The sequence below is a fragment of the Thamnophis sirtalis genome, unplaced genomic scaffold, assembly GCF_051295495.1.
Source record: "Thamnophis sirtalis isolate CommonGarterSnake01/CBP01778 unplaced genomic scaffold, rThaSir2_p1.2 scaffold_11, whole genome shotgun sequence".
Classification (NCBI taxonomy): domain Eukaryota; kingdom Metazoa; phylum Chordata; class Lepidosauria; order Squamata; family Natricidae; genus Thamnophis; species Thamnophis sirtalis.
The window spans coordinates 31906651-31922404 of NW_028261391.1; the positions used below are offsets into that span (position 1 = coordinate 31906651).

General features: G+C 35.7%; 1 protein-coding gene across 2 annotated transcripts in view; it reads left to right on the plus strand.

The window, feature by feature from the left end:
- The window catches only part of DOCK10 (dedicator of cytokinesis 10), a 137180-nt gene that overhangs the window by 68790 nt on the left and 52636 nt on the right, over positions 1-15754 (plus strand). For both annotated transcript variants that reach the window (XM_087725478.1, XM_087725479.1), the window contains exons 13-21: positions 1259-1381; positions 3758-3840; positions 6459-6581; positions 8659-8738; positions 9698-9885; positions 11151-11216; positions 12127-12219; positions 14413-14536; positions 14705-14826. In XM_087725478.1, coding sequence (XP_087581604.1) covers positions 1259-1381; positions 3758-3840; positions 6459-6581; positions 8659-8738; positions 9698-9885; positions 11151-11216; positions 12127-12219; positions 14413-14536; positions 14705-14826 — 1002 coding nt within the window. The remainder of the gene's footprint in view (positions 1-1258; positions 1382-3757; positions 3841-6458; positions 6582-8658; positions 8739-9697; positions 9886-11150; positions 11217-12126; positions 12220-14412; positions 14537-14704; positions 14827-15754) is intronic.

The following is a 15754-nucleotide window of genomic DNA, read 5'->3' on the forward strand; positions in this document are numbered from 1 at the left end:
ATTAGAAAAGGAGGCAAAGCACAGATCACTTAGCTTGTGTTTGGGTTGAAAAACAGCTTCAAAAGCACAGATGATCCTCGGAGGGAGCACCAGTGACAAAAGCAAGTAAAGCAGGGAAGGAGTAAGGAAAGGCAGCAGCTGTTCTGGGCAGCCATTTTGGGCACCGCGCATCCAGAATTTGGAGGCTGAAAATGCAATGCATAGAGCCCAAAAAAAATTCCATTGTCAGTGGCAATCTCTGCAGCCAGGAAGAGGATGCGCGGAGGCCAAAGGGTAGGAGCTGGCATGTAGGCGGGCCTATATTCATAGTATAAGACACACTCAAATTTTCAGCCTCTTTTAGGAGGGGAAAAAGTGTGCCTTATACTCCAAAAATACGGTATTTCAAAGCAGTAGGTGGGTAGCTACAAGCACTTCCATGAGTAATTTCTGATTACTTTTGAATTGTAAATCCCAGCATTCCTACATGAAATGATGGCAATCCTAGAGGACACCACATTGGAGAATATTTCTCCCCAAATTTTCTTAATGTTCTCTGTCCCCACACAAGGTTAATATTTCCAAATAAAGACATGGGGCAAAATATGAAATTATTGTTATCTGCAATAAAAATAAACCTTCAAACCTTCAAAATAAAAATTCTCCACAGTCTGCAATTGAGGTGGTTTTAAAGCTTCTGTTTGTCATCAGGTTTTTCAAGTAGGACTCTTCTTGGCTCTTAGTGTATAATCATCCATTATCTGATTTTTGCTGCTTATGTAAAACTTGTCAGAGTAAAGAAATTTGCTGTTTCATGAAGAAGGACATTAGAGATTTCTATACCATCAGCAAATGTCCATGTGATATTCTATGCATCATTCAGCCACAGGTTTCAAACTCCTTAATATTGTCAACTTCTTAAAATAATATATCCAGTCAACAAAACAATTGATAAAATCCTTGTTGCTCACCAAAACTCTTTCAGGATGCTGCAGGCTGTAGCACATTTTGAAACCCACCATTGGTTCCTCACAGCCTCCTATAACTCCCTTTTAAGCCATGTTTCTCCTTCTAAAAATAGAATAAAAGCTGCATTAACCATCATTAGAACCATATTACTCTAGAAGGAGTTGGATGTTTTGTCAGAAAAAGGCAGAAGTTTGGAAATAAAGGCAAATTAGAGTTGATGACATTTTTATGTTGCAGAATAATTCTTTAAGTAAAATAATTTGTTTGTTGTATCTAGATTGCTACTTACTGATTTTTTTTCTACTTTCAGGGAATTTTCTCCATTAGTAACCCTCATTCTGAAATTGTTTTGGTGGCAAAAATTGAAAAGGTCCTCATGGGAAATATTGCTACCAGTGCAGAACCTTATATAAGAAACCCAGACTCTAACAAGGTAATGTAATTGGGAACATAAATGGCTTTCAAATCCTAAGGGTCAGATTAACTATTGACAAGAGAAGCCATCTCTGGAGACAACATTGGCAATCTTTAGGAGCAGGAAGCATTTCTGTTTGTTTATGCAATCTGTTTGCGCTTCTTCTTATTCTCAATGAAAGAGTCATTCCTGGAAGTTAAGTACTTCCAAAAATAAGTAATGTAAGCTGTGCTAATGTAAGCCTTACCAGATAGACCAGACAGGGGACATGATCAGATGAACTAATTCTACTTTATTGTAAGGCTACATTTACAGAATCCTACAAAAGTGAAAGTACAATTCTTCCCCGTTTCCTTTGCGCTTAGAAAAATTAGGATGGATCTTTTCTGAGCCTCTTGCCCTGCCCACTGTTCAGATGCAGACTATGCTGTCTCTTATCTGACCACTCCCTAGGCACTGCCTTTGAGTTCTCTCAAGGCCATGTCCACAAACTATTACAGGTAAATATCTGACCTGTAGTAGGAGAAATGTGATAGCTAGGAGATTTTACCTATCCAGCTGCAATATTTGAGATTATAAATATGTCCCTTTTTTCTGTGAATAAACAAAACCTCTTAATGAAGTGAAATAATAGAATCAATTCCCTGGGAGGTTAGTTGATTCTCCATCAGTGGGTATCTTCAGGAATATTATGTCCTTTTCAATGCTATACTAATTATATATGTACAACTATATTTAAATGACATCTAATTGGGATTTAAGCAACCTATTACTTCTCCCTCTGCTTATGTTAATCATTTTATATTTTAAATTTGCTTCTTAATCTTTAACATTTGTTGCATATGTGCTACTTCTGCTTTCATCTCAGCAATTTAAGCACTCAGCATTGTGTTCATAAAAAAAGACTTTTCTAAAACCTGGTATATGTGAGACATCCAAGTTCATCATGAAATATGTCTGCCGTTGTTCAAAAATTTCTCAATGATAACGATTAGGAAGTATTATCAGCTGAAATTATCTGGCAACCCTCTGTGCTACTCTAGTTCTGGTTTTTCGGCATCATTTTAAGTGGTTAGATGGCCTAGACCAGTGGTGGGTTTCTGCCAGGTCACACTGGATCGGGAGAACCGGATGGTGAAATTTACTGATCCGGTGAGAGGAGTTTCGACCGGTGGACCCGGAAGTAACTTCCGGAACGCCTGCCCTGGTCCTGTTTCTCCTCGCTCACCCCTGCCCATCCAGAAGCTGCTCCATTGCTCGCTCCCCCTGCCCATCCTCACTATCTAGCCCAATTCGGTGTCAAGTCCCATACCTGGGAGTGGAGGTGGTGAACAGAGAAGCATGGAGAGGTCCAGCAGCACAATCCACCAGACAGCAGCGGCAAGCTCAGGAGTTTTCTCCTGGATTCATCTCTGTCATGCCTCCTCCGATCTCCCAAAGTTCTTTCCCCAGGGTGTGATAGCTTTCTACTGGATTCCTCTCTGTCCTGCCTTCTCTGATCTCCCTAATTTCAGCCCTTAATCCTCCAGTTGTCTATTTTTGGGAGGTTTTCCCCTATCTTCCCCCTCCCTTCATAGGAGTCCCAAAAATATTTGCAACATGGCTTGGGGGGGTCATGTGACTGAGTGTGCATGAGTGATGTCAATTTGGCCATACCTGCCTGGTCACATGACTGTCAAGCCACGCCCACAAAACAGGCCACACCCACAGAATAGGTTCTAAGAAAAATTGAAACCCACCTCTGGCCTAGACGATCCTTTCTAATGATGATACTATAGTGCTTCATCACCAAAATGTCACCAATGGTCTAAAGCAGGGGTAGTCAACCTTTTTATACGTACCGCCCACTTTTGTATCTCTGTTAGTAGTAAAATTTTCTAACCGCTCACCAGTTCCACAGTAATGGTGATTTTATGAAAACCTAATGAAAAATTTTAAATAATGCTATGAATTTCTTTTTTAAAGTCAATTAAATTTTAAAAAAGGAAAGTGCTTCAGTATCGGACAAAGTGCTTCAGTATCGGACAAAACCCCTACTGTCCACCATGAAAGCTGAAACTCCCACTAGTGGGCGGTAGGAGCCAAGTTGATTACCAGTGGTCTAAAGTTAAATTATTCTGAATAGAGTTTGAAGAGCCAAGGTGGCGCAGTGGTTAAATGCAGCACTGCAGGCTACTGCTAGATCAGCAGTTCAGCGGTTCAAATCTCACCGGCTCAGGGTTGACTCAGCCTTCCATCCTTCCGAGGTGGGTAAAATGAGGACCCAGATTGTTGGGGGCAATATGCTGACTCTCTGTAAACCGCTTAGAGAGGGCTGAAAGCCCTATGAAGCGGTATATAAGTCTACTGCTATTGCTATTGCTATTCTTTAACTTTTTCTTTGATTTTATCTAGTGGGCCCTGAAAGTATTAAAATCCAACAAACAATTCTGCCACAAGTTGGGAAAATATCGGATGCCCTTTGCTTGGTCTGTACGGTATGTAAATTACCAAATAACTATCAAGTATTAGCAGTTTTGCACCTGGCTAGAAATTATAAAACATATTGGTTCATACAAGGCACAAAATCCCCTGTTTTGATATCTGTGAATTGATATAATTTCTGACAGAAAAAGAAGTGGTTATCAGTATTTTCTGTTCACTAAGGGAAATCATATTTGATTTCATTCTATGTTTTTGGTATTTACCATAAAGAATAACAGAGTTGGAAGGGGCCTTGAAGGTCATCTAGTCTAATCCTCTGCTCAGGAAACCCTATAGTATTTCAGACAAATCATTGTTCAGTCTCTTCTTTAAAACCTGCAATGTTGGAGCCCCCTCAGCTTTTGGAGGCAAGTCATTCCACTGATTAATTGTTCTGACTGTCAGGAAATTTCACCTTATTTCTAGGTTGCTTCTCCTCAACAAGAAAGAGATATATTTTGATACACCACTAAAATAATACATTGCATTTTCATACATTGCAACTTAACACTATGGAATCTCCATTCATCAGCATTATCCAATCTTGTGAGAAATTCTAACAGCTATGACAGCACCTAACTAGTCTTATCTGGGCTCACAAATTAAGCAGTCACATAGGAAACACTAGGGAAACAGGTTTGTTCTTCACTATTGAACATGCCTTGAGTTGTCTATTCCTATCAAACTAGAGAAGTAAAAATTAGAGCTCTCTTGGTTCCAAAGCGAACTTTTCATATGGTACGAAAAATTCGAATGCCCTCCTGTATGTCTTTACTGTCAACAACTGCTCAACTTCCAGCACATGATGCTGCTGTTCAGATGACCACTGACTTAGGAACATCAAAAGAGATTGCAATGGTAGTAATTTCAGTGGCAACAACTCTTCTTTTACCTTTTCCCTCCTTTCTTCTGTGTCTGCTTTGGTCTATGTCAGGACTAAAAGAAATCTACAACATAAAGATATATTTCACAACTGTATATATTTATGTGGCTTTATTTCATATGATCAGGATGGTTGAATGCATGAAGTGAGGAGCAAGATGAAATTGGTGGAGCTTCATGCCTGCAGGGGGTTGCTTCACCTCTATATTAAATACTACTTTCAATAGTTCAGTTACTGTATTTAATATCCAATAGCATTTTTGTAACTAGCCAATACGTTTCCCGACTCCTGGTGCCCATGAAGTGCCCGAAGACAGATACGGTAGAAGGATAACTACTACATTTTGGACTGAATGAATAGCAGTACCTTGTTCACATTTTTATTTGTTTGTTGATTAAATTTATATAGTGCCCATTTCACTTTGCAAAGCAACTCTGGCCAGCTTACAAGTGTGGGTTTGTACATACCCGCACACGCACACACATGTAAGCTGCCCAGAATTATATATCCTGGATTAAAGGTATACAAACGGAGTTTTTCTTTTCAAAAATCTTACCATCTAAAAACATTTTTTGCATTAGACAAACACAACCTACTTCAGAAAATTTGGCCTAACTGATGAAAAGCAGAAAGCTTGGATTGTGAATGTTGTTTCCAATGTTTAATTTCTGACATCAAACACTGCTCTTGTTTTAAATGTTTTTTTAAACAAGAAAACCAAATGAAATAACCTATATTGGACACTTTTAGAACAATCTTTATATATCCTTTTAAGATTCCTGATTTTCCAGTCTTGGAGCTGAAAGTCTTCTTTTTTATTACAATACGCATTTATATACCCTGAATTTGGGGCTGATGCCATGTGTACTTTCTGAGAGTCAATAATTACAACATGCCTTAGCATTACACTGTGACAAGTCAGTCTTCCATTCTCATATTCCTACCACAGCTGCCAGAATTTGCAAGTACGATTTGGACATGGAAAATTGATTTTCTCACAAAATATTTTCCACAGAACTTTTCCACTCTATTATTCTCATTCAAAAAGATTTAGAACCTTGTCTGCAAAAGATCTTAACAATTTGCAAAATTAGAGCGTTCTTTATGGCAGATAATATCCTCCAGTTCAACTGTTGTCCTGGTTTGCAGTAATAGAGTACCTTGCTCTATATTTTAAAAGGAGAAGCCTAAAAATATAATATGAAGAATAAAATCCAAAGTTAAGAATTAATGGGTCTAAAAATTCATTTTTATGAAAACTAATTTTTTAATCTACACTAATGTTTTAAATTAAATCCCACTGGATTCAGTGAGACTGGTTCCTATGTAACCATGCATACAAGTAACTTTAGAACTCTTCTCATCTATGAGGGCTGTGGTTCTTGATTTAATACTGTTATGTTTTAATACGTGACAATTGTTGAACACTGTGGAAACAATTTTACCATCACTATAAAATTCATGAAGCAGTTCAGAAGTCGTTAAACAAAACCCAATAATAATACAAGTCTGTGGAAGCTTACTTTGATGTCATTCTCATGGTGTTTCATATTGGTGTTAATACCAATGTTAATGCATATAATGTGGTATTACTGCCTCATTTAATTTCCAGAACATAGATAATTAAGAAACTATGGAATTAGTAAAAACCCTTGGCTAGTTTTTAGTAGTTTTGTAAACCTCAAAGCTGTGGAAATGATTACATGAGAATTAATTATCATCTTCTGTATTTTTTTTCCTTCTTGACAGGCCTGTCTTTAAGGATAATCAGGGAAATATTGACAGAGATTCCTGGTTTTCACCTTTGTTCCGACAAGAAAGTAACAAAATTTCATCAGATGATTTAATTAAACTTATAAGTGAATACAGAAGGTAGGATGGCCTTGGCTTAAGCTTACAACATAGTACTAACTACTATTCATCAATAGCTTTGTTTGCTCAAAAAGTGTCAATGCCAAAATAACTTTTTACAATGGAACAGTTTTCACATTAGTTACTTCTCTGCCAAATTGAGCTTCCAGAAAACTTATCCAAGAAAACTGGAGAAGTGTTTCATACAGTAACAAATATAATGGCTGCCCGAGGAAAAGAAAAGAGAGAATAATAGAAATGCAAAATAATTTACTGGAAAATTGCTAGATTTTATTAACCAATGTGTTTCTACATAAGGATTTGGAGCTTCTTTGAAGGCCATTTGGGACTTCTTCATCCAACAAGTTGTTGGAGAGCGGAGCTATTACATTTCTTGCTGAAACCACAGCAAAGTGAAATATGTTAGCTCCATTTTTTATAATGAAGGCCCCCAAACTCTTCTCCTGCAGCAGTTTAGGAATGGGCAGCTATTTTTCACTCCTCATTGTCAGTATTTCAAGCTGGCAAAAGTGAGACAACCACAGATTCTATTCAAATTTTGTCTATGATTTGGTTAGTGAAAAGTACAACAGTGTGGAAATGCCCTAATTGCAGCTTCTGTTTTCTGTTATACAACAGCTGTTTTTTTTTTAAAGATTCATCCTCCTTGAACAATACATCCTTTCCGTATACTTGCTTAGTGACTTATAAAAACTCAAAGAAGCAAGATTTGTTAAATCATAATTTGTTTAAATTCTAGACAAATGTTGCCTATAGGTAGTTCTATGCAATAATTCTAAATACTAGTGTGCAGCAGAATTTCTCTGTCTCCAAAAAGATAATTCAGTGTAACTCAACCATACTGTTGTTTGCTTTCATTGTTTGTTTGGTGTAAAACAGTAATAAACAATAGCTTATCTGACTGGCATTTAGTATGTTTTCCCTTTTTAAATTGGTCTTATTTTCATATCTATGAACTGGTTAAAGGCTTAGGTCAGACATAGAGATGAATCAGATATGAGACTAACCAATAATTAAAGCCTGTAAGTCAATAACAAACCATGTTTTATTTATTGATCCCATTTGCACTTTTGGCACAATGTGTGACTCTATGAAGAAAACATATTTGTCTTCTATAGGCAGAATATTCATTCTTCTGTTCAGCCATTTATTTTCAATAACATGAGGACATAAACCTTTTGTTTAGCAGGCACCAATCTAATCCCAACTTTTTTGTGAGTACACCCAGCAAAGAGCTTCTAACCTTTTTGGTCCTCACTTGGTAAAATAGATTTTTTTTTTAATTATATAGGTAGACCTTGACTTATGACCCCAATTGTGCCCCAAATTTCCACTGCTAATCAAGACTACTCCTAAGTGAATTTTGCTTCATTTTATGAATTTTTTTGCCACAGTTGTTAAGTGAATCACTGCAGTTGTTCAGTGTAATACGGTTGCTAAATGAATCTGGCTTCCCCATTGACTTTGTTTGTCAGGTCTCAAAAGATGATCACATGTCCCCGGGACATTGCAACAGTCATAAATACATGCAGTTGCCAAGCATCTGAATTTTGTTCACATGACCATGAAGATACTGCAATGAACAATGGCAATAAGTCACTTTTTTCAGTGCCATTGTAACTTTGAATGGTCATTAAATGAGGACTATTGTATTTCATTTTTTAGGATACCAGTTTTTACTATATTTGGACATATAGTATATATAATAAACTTTCTGAATTAAACAAACATGCTTCTGTGATCTTTTCCCCATGCACTTGGTGGTAAAGGCCTTGTGGGACATGAGGAAGAATTCACCTGAGCAAGTTTTGATATGACTTTAATTTGCTTGGTTTCCTAAATCAGATTTTTATAATGTCTCAATTTTGAACCCATCATTTACTTCATTTTTATTTTGTAACTGTTTATGTTTTTATGCTGTTTGAATACAGTGTGTGCATCTATTGTATACTTCTGCAATTCTATTGAGCTAATAGAAATATTAAAATAAATAAACTATTGTTTTTAATTCATTACTTACAGCATTCACTTTACCTTGATATCAATAATGTAAACATTATTATGTTTATGTTTGCAGAACTGAGAAAATTAATAAAATTCAGATTATCCCTGGAAGTTTAGAAATTGCTGTTGATTGGCTACCTTTGGAGCATCCAAGTATGAACTAATTTTATAAAAAGTTTACAATGCATAAACCATCCAAGAAGACAGTGCAATTTTTGCTGTTGTTTTAAGATTGTTCCTTTATAATTTATGTGCTTTAAATTGATTTTTGTGGTTGCTGTGTTCAAGAGCAGAATTTAGGCAGGAGATCAAGAGACATATAGATTTTACCTTGTTAATAGGGCAACAGTTGAAATCATGGTACTATGCATAAAATATATAATGCGTAATGGGATTTGCTAATGAAAGGTGGTTAGAAAGACTACATTTTCTACTTCAAAATGTGCTCTGTGAATGATCATATTTTATACGTATTATGTCATATTTCTAGAACTGTGTCACTAATTTAAGAAATACTTTTCTAAATTTCTTAAATATAAGCTAAAATAATTAGCTTATAGAATTACTGTTTTCTAAAAGTAGAAAATAATTTATACTGTTAATCAGATTTTTCCATTTCAACTTTCAATTCCACATAAATATATGTGATAGAAACTTTGTGGCTTAAATAAGCATCATATATTATTGGATTCCTCCACTGGAGGATTGCATGTAATAAACAAAATAGAGAGTGGTGAATTTCGGTGGCCATCTTCCTTCCTTATTCAATCATGGTACACCTGCAAAATCTATTCCCAATGGTTATTTGGAACAATGGGAAAATTATACATATGACAACAGGGGAAAAGACATTTATCCTCCTGCATTCTGCTGACAGATACCTGGTGATATCCATATGTCAGTCTTATATTTTTTTAAAAAATATCCTTTAATTGACAGATCATTGTTTGAAGTAACTATTGCTTCAACAGTAAATAACTATTGTTGAAAAAGGGCCCGTAAAAGATAGAAGCCCTAGTGCATTCATAGACTTGCCAGATTGCAGTCTTTTAAAAAAAGACAATATTTTAAGTAGTGAATTGATTTTTCTTTTGTTTTTGTTTTTTCTCCAGACTCTGTAACATCATCTTTTATACCAAACAAGCCCTTCAATAATATCAAGGATTATCAACCAACAGTAGAAGTGGAAGAATTTGTTCAAGAATCTACAAAATATTCTCAGGCTTATAAAATATATAAAAACCAAATGTATATCTATCCCAAGCATCTGAAATATGATAACCAAAAATGCTTCAACAAGGTAGGACCATCAATAGTACAATGGCCAAGAAAACTTTAGCATGTTTACTTAAAAATAAACTTTTTTAAGTTCTATAGGCAATTTGGAATACAGGTAGTCACCAATTTATAATTATTTGTGTAATCACCATTCAAAGTTACAAATGTACTGAAAAAAAGTGCTAGGACTTATGGTCAGTCTTCACACTTACAACCAATGCATCTTCACTACAATCACATGATAAAAATTTGAGCACTTGGCAAACTAGTATTTTGTCACAGTTGCAATGTCCCACAATGTCATTGCCATTTGTGTCCTTCCAAGGGGCAAACTCAATGAGTTAAGCCAGATTCACATATCAACTGTGTTATTCATTGAACTGCTGTGATTCAATAACAACCACATCAAAAAATATTGTCAAATCAGGCATGACATACATAGCAATCACCTTGATTAGCAATGGAAATCCTAGTCCAACTGTGGTCATTTGAGAAGTACCTGTATAATGCTGGAATGGTTGAACCTATGGGTTATCTCTATCCTAGAGAACAGTTGGTAGGCAAAGGAATAGTGGATTTTTTCCTGATTCATTTGTTTATTGTTCCCTATTGAAGGCCATCAACTGATCCACTTATATCACTTATATTATAAGGCTGATTTTTCCCACACTGAGAACATGAAATTTACTTTCTTTGAAATCTCAGTCACATGTACATATTTATATTAAAACAGCCTGGTTGATTTTATTGCTTGTGTATAAATTACTATTCCTGGTGGCCATTTTTCTCTTTTTGCTTTCTTCAAATTAACCTTTCATGACTATTTCAATATTCAAATTGAATGGCAATAGAATAGGTACTATACTGTAATGGAATATGTAGTAGTGATTCATACTTTCAGCAAAATAGGTTTCATTGAAAACCTGGAACTTATTTCAAAGCCCTCCACATGAAAATTAAACATAAGCAGATTGTCTAGTTTTTATTTTATGGGGGGTTTTTTATTCAGGTTTATATGCGCATACATACACATGCTATCTTTTAAATTATTTTTGAAGTTTAAAGTCTTCATATGTTCTACATTCTTAATATATTTACTTTTCAAATAATTCAGCTGACCTGAAGTATCATGAAGAAGTTAAATCTTTCCATTTTTCCACTCTGAATTTATTTCACTTCTGGGCTTTACTCTCAGCTGGCAGCGTTGTGACAGTTTTGGAATAGACTGTATGTTTCACAGAAGTTTTAAGTGGAAAGCTAGTGATCTTATTTGTATTTGTATTACAGGCACGGAATATAACAGTGTGTATTGAATTTAAAAACTCAGATGAAGAAGGAGCAAAGCCAGTGAAGGTGAGTCCAGATGAATTCCAGCTGCAGCATAATACGGTGGAGCAGATTTCTTTGGATAACCTTTGGTGAAGTGATTATGATCTATAACTTTCACAAAATCATCAGCCTATTATTTTTTTCCAACATTTCCATAGCAGTTGTTTATAACAGCAATAAATGCAAGGCTTTTCTGGCAAATGCCAGTTCTGCTGACAAGATTTTATGCAACATGATGAAATACAAAATTCATGATAAATCTCAATGTACTCTCATAACTGAGGTTAATATCATGTTGATGAAGGTGAATAATCAGCAGGAGAAGTGCCGAATTCAGGCATTCTGCATACCATGTATGAATACACCGATCATTGTCATTCGTTTCTGTGTTTCGGAGAGCTATATAAGCTCATCAAAGATTTTTTATGTCCCTAGCTTTTTTTTTTACTTTTTCTTTTGATGGGATGTGTAGATGGATGCTATTGCTAGAAACTACTAAATAAAAATATTATTAATAGTTATTAATCTAAAATCAAGAAATAAAGTATTTTTACTAATTTGATTCTTGTCATCTTGACCTCTGATGTCATCCATTATCCTCTTGCTAGTTTATTTAAAAAATACCATGTATACCAGTTTTTTCGCAATCTGTTGTACAATCATGTAATTTTATAGGATGCCCTGAAAAAAAAAATCCCCTCCAGTTTTGTTTTTTTTAAATACTCCAAAATCCTGTGAGTTTGTTTGTCAGATCTTTTTTGGCATTCTCCACATGAAATCTCATTAGATTTCAGACACTTTTAATTTTTTTATATGTTTTTGGCCCAAAGGTTCTGCAATGGTATGAGGCTGAAAAAGTCTTCTAAGATATGACTTCAGAATCAGTTATTTCTAGTAAAGACCACAAAACTTAAAGCAATGTCTCTTTAAACAGTGTATCTATGGGAAGCCTGGTGGACCATTATTTACATCAGCAGCTTATACGGCTGTGCTACATCATTCACAAAACCCTGATTTCTACGATGAGGTCAGTCTTCTCTTTCTGTGATTTTATACACGCTGTTATAATAGACAAGTTTATCAAAGATATTTTTGAAAAAAAATAGGTTGCTAAGGACATTAATATTTCTTAAAAACAACTCTCATAGCAGAAAAACTCAACACCCTGACCCATAAGAACAGCCAGGTCTTCAGTAGCTTTCAAAAAGCCTTCATGGTAGGGGTCATTGCTTTTGGGAGGTAAGATACTCTATAGCAGGTCTGCCAAACTACTAGCCCATGGGCAGGATGCATCACACACTGGCTATGCCCCCGCCCGGTTTAGCAAAGGGGGGGGGGGAGTCCTGATATGTCACAAGACACCACCGTGACGACTTGAGTTTGACATCCCTTCTGTATAGGGCATACAGAAGGCATGCTTCGTATATTCCATTGGATGGCATTGTGTGACAGAAGGGATTCAGATGATGCAAAAATCTGTTGACGGGGAAGCAGTTTAGTAAGACACAGATAACAACAACAAATCACAGAAATAACATGACTGTCTGCTACAAGGGGCTCTTATTTTATATTATGTAGTTATATATTTATTTATATTTTTCAAATAACTCAAGGTGGAAAAACTAAGCCTAAGTAACTCTGAAAAGCAGGTGCTTAGGACTTGATCTTTTCCCCTACCTAGCAATACTGAATGGACTAACCTTAGAAGAAGAAAAGGAAGCATTGCAACACCATTCCTTTCTATTCCTACATCCTAAATTAGAAGGATATATATTTAATATTATCAAAAGCTGCTACTAGATCCAAGTAGGCAAGAATACCATCTCCATTTTGAAGTCTGAGTACTATTTCCTGGCCTGAATCTGATTGAAAAGGGTCTAAATAGTTGGTTTCTTCCAGCTCTCTGAAAATGCAGGCTGAACACCTTCTCCAGAACCTTCCTCTAAAAGAGAAGATTGAATAGACCAAAAATATATCCAAGTACATGATGATTTCTTGAACACAGTGTGGACCACTACTTCCTTAAGGCAGATGGGATCACCTACTTGCTCAAGAAAAAATTGACCATGGCCTGTACTCACCATATACTTCACCTCCTAGACAGGGCTAACCAGGAAAATTATGAGCCTAGTGTATAGATGAATGAGTTTACAGTTCTGTGGATTCTATCCATTTCGTCAAGCCAAATCTTCCCAGATATTCTAGCAGATTATATTTCTAGCAGATTATACCAAAGACTCTGCGCAGCTAGAGTCCAAATATAAGTAACTTTATTCGCCACATGTCTTGAATACTTCTTACCGTGATCTTCCCAGGGGGATTTGCCTCCGCCGGAGGATCTGAACTAATCCTAAACAGGTCCACTAGCTAATTATCTATCATATGTATTAGGAGCAGAACAATGTTTATGTTTTGCCACTGTTTTCACCATGAAGTAGTCCTTAATAAAGACTTTAAATGTATTTGGTAGGACAAGTGCTATTTTCTTAAGTTGTGCTCTAGGGACTTTGAGTTACGGGATTCACAGGCAGAGAAGGGCTATGATTACCATTCCCTCTCATTCCAAGTGGTGACCAAGACCTCTCACACTATGCATCAGAGATTCAAGAATAATCCCAAACTCTATTTGAAACCTCCAGTCTCCATCAGGCACACAGAGAGTGATTCCCATAGGCAGCTGACCCAAAGACAAAAATGATGTGAATACTTAGAAATCTCTGCTAAGTATTAGGACCTCAGTGATTTAGGTCAAGTCTGTGGCTGCTTTATAAAGGCCATGAACTCCAAAACCACTTATCTTTACGGCCATTGACAGCAGGTCTACATTCCACAGCACTTACTTCAGAACAGCAATCCCATTTGATATCAAGAGCTCAGTTTAATATACAGGATCTTACTTACTTCAGAGCAATGTCTTTGGAAACCACCAGAGACTCTGGTTTGACTACAGATATGCCACTATGCCTGGTATTTCTCTTGAAGCCTTTACTTATGGGATCATGATTGGTGTCTCTCTTAAAGCCAAGTAAGCACATTACCCTCCTCCCCCTCCTATGCCAACCTGATCTTGGTAATATATTGTCCTTGGTAATCCTCTATATGTATTATCTGAAATGAATTCTTTTTGATCTTTTTGGCCTTTAAGAGCACATATAGAAGATCAGAATTAGGTCCCGCTACCTTCTAACACTTAAGATGAATGTAATGTTTTACATTTCAGATAAAAATTGAATTGCCAACACAACTTCATAAGAAACATCATATTCTGTTTTCATTTTATCATGTTACCTGTGACATAAATGCAAAAGCTAATACCAAAAAGAAAGAGGCCCTGGAAACCTCAGGTACCTATACTGGATTTTTGCTTAAATACTCACTGTCTGTATTATTCCTGTATACTTTCCCTGAATTAGGTCAAGCATTTCAGACAATATCTGTTTTTTGGTAACTGTTATTTCTTTATATTTAAAGATATCAAAATGTTTTAGTGTTAACATCTATTTTCGATACAGTGGGATATGCTTGGCTGCCTTTGCTAAAAGATGATCAACTAACATCTCGAGAACATAACTTGCCAGTGGCAACTATTCTACCTCCCTCTTATTTAAATCTTCAGGATCCTGCAGCTGGGAAGGTATTGTGTTTTACTACCTCTTTGTTTTATTTCTTGTAAAGCAGTCTTATAATTTAATGTTAATGACATTAAGTGTCATGTATAAAATTATTCTCAAACTCTATCAGATACATACCATGTCATCCATAGGATTTTGTGTGTATCTGAATCGTTGCTTATTTAAGTTCTTTGACTGGAATGAAGCAAAAAAATTTTGATGATAAATAAATATATACATCCTTTGTTTATAATTTATGGTTCTGGATGTTTATAATTTTATATGAAAATACCTTCATTTATCATGCAGTTTGGATTACTTGATTTTTTTCAAATTTTGCAATATTGTTTTATTTTATTTAGAAGATTTATATGGCCATTCACTTGCTTTCAGTAACCCTAGGCAGCTTACAAAAAATAAAAAACTCACTATGAAAAGAGTAAAAACAATAACCCTCCTTCCCTCTGGTGACAATAAGCAATGAAACAAGCCTCTTGACAAGCTCCATCCCACTTTGTTTCCCCAGACCCCTGGGCAATAGCTGGCATTGTGAAGACACATATTTTTATAGAGCTGATAAAAATGCATCTCTTATATGTATTAGCTTATAATGACTACATCTCTGTAATATAATGATGGACTTGTTTGTTATGAATATATGCAAATAAATACATCATTTCAATTTAGATAGTGTGTAAACTAGGCACCATCAAATTTTAATTGCATACAACATAATGGAATCTATTTTTTGAGTGTTTTAGAAATTGGAGAAACTCTGAAGTGCCCTTGGAATTATTACTATTATTTGTATTGAATTGAGCAATTTGACTTTGTAGTTAGAATAAGGGAGGGAAAATTGTATGATTATCCATATATCTCCATTGTTTATTCGCATACTGCAAAAACATTTGATCTCATGATATGTTTCCTGACTATGATTTGTTGGAAGAA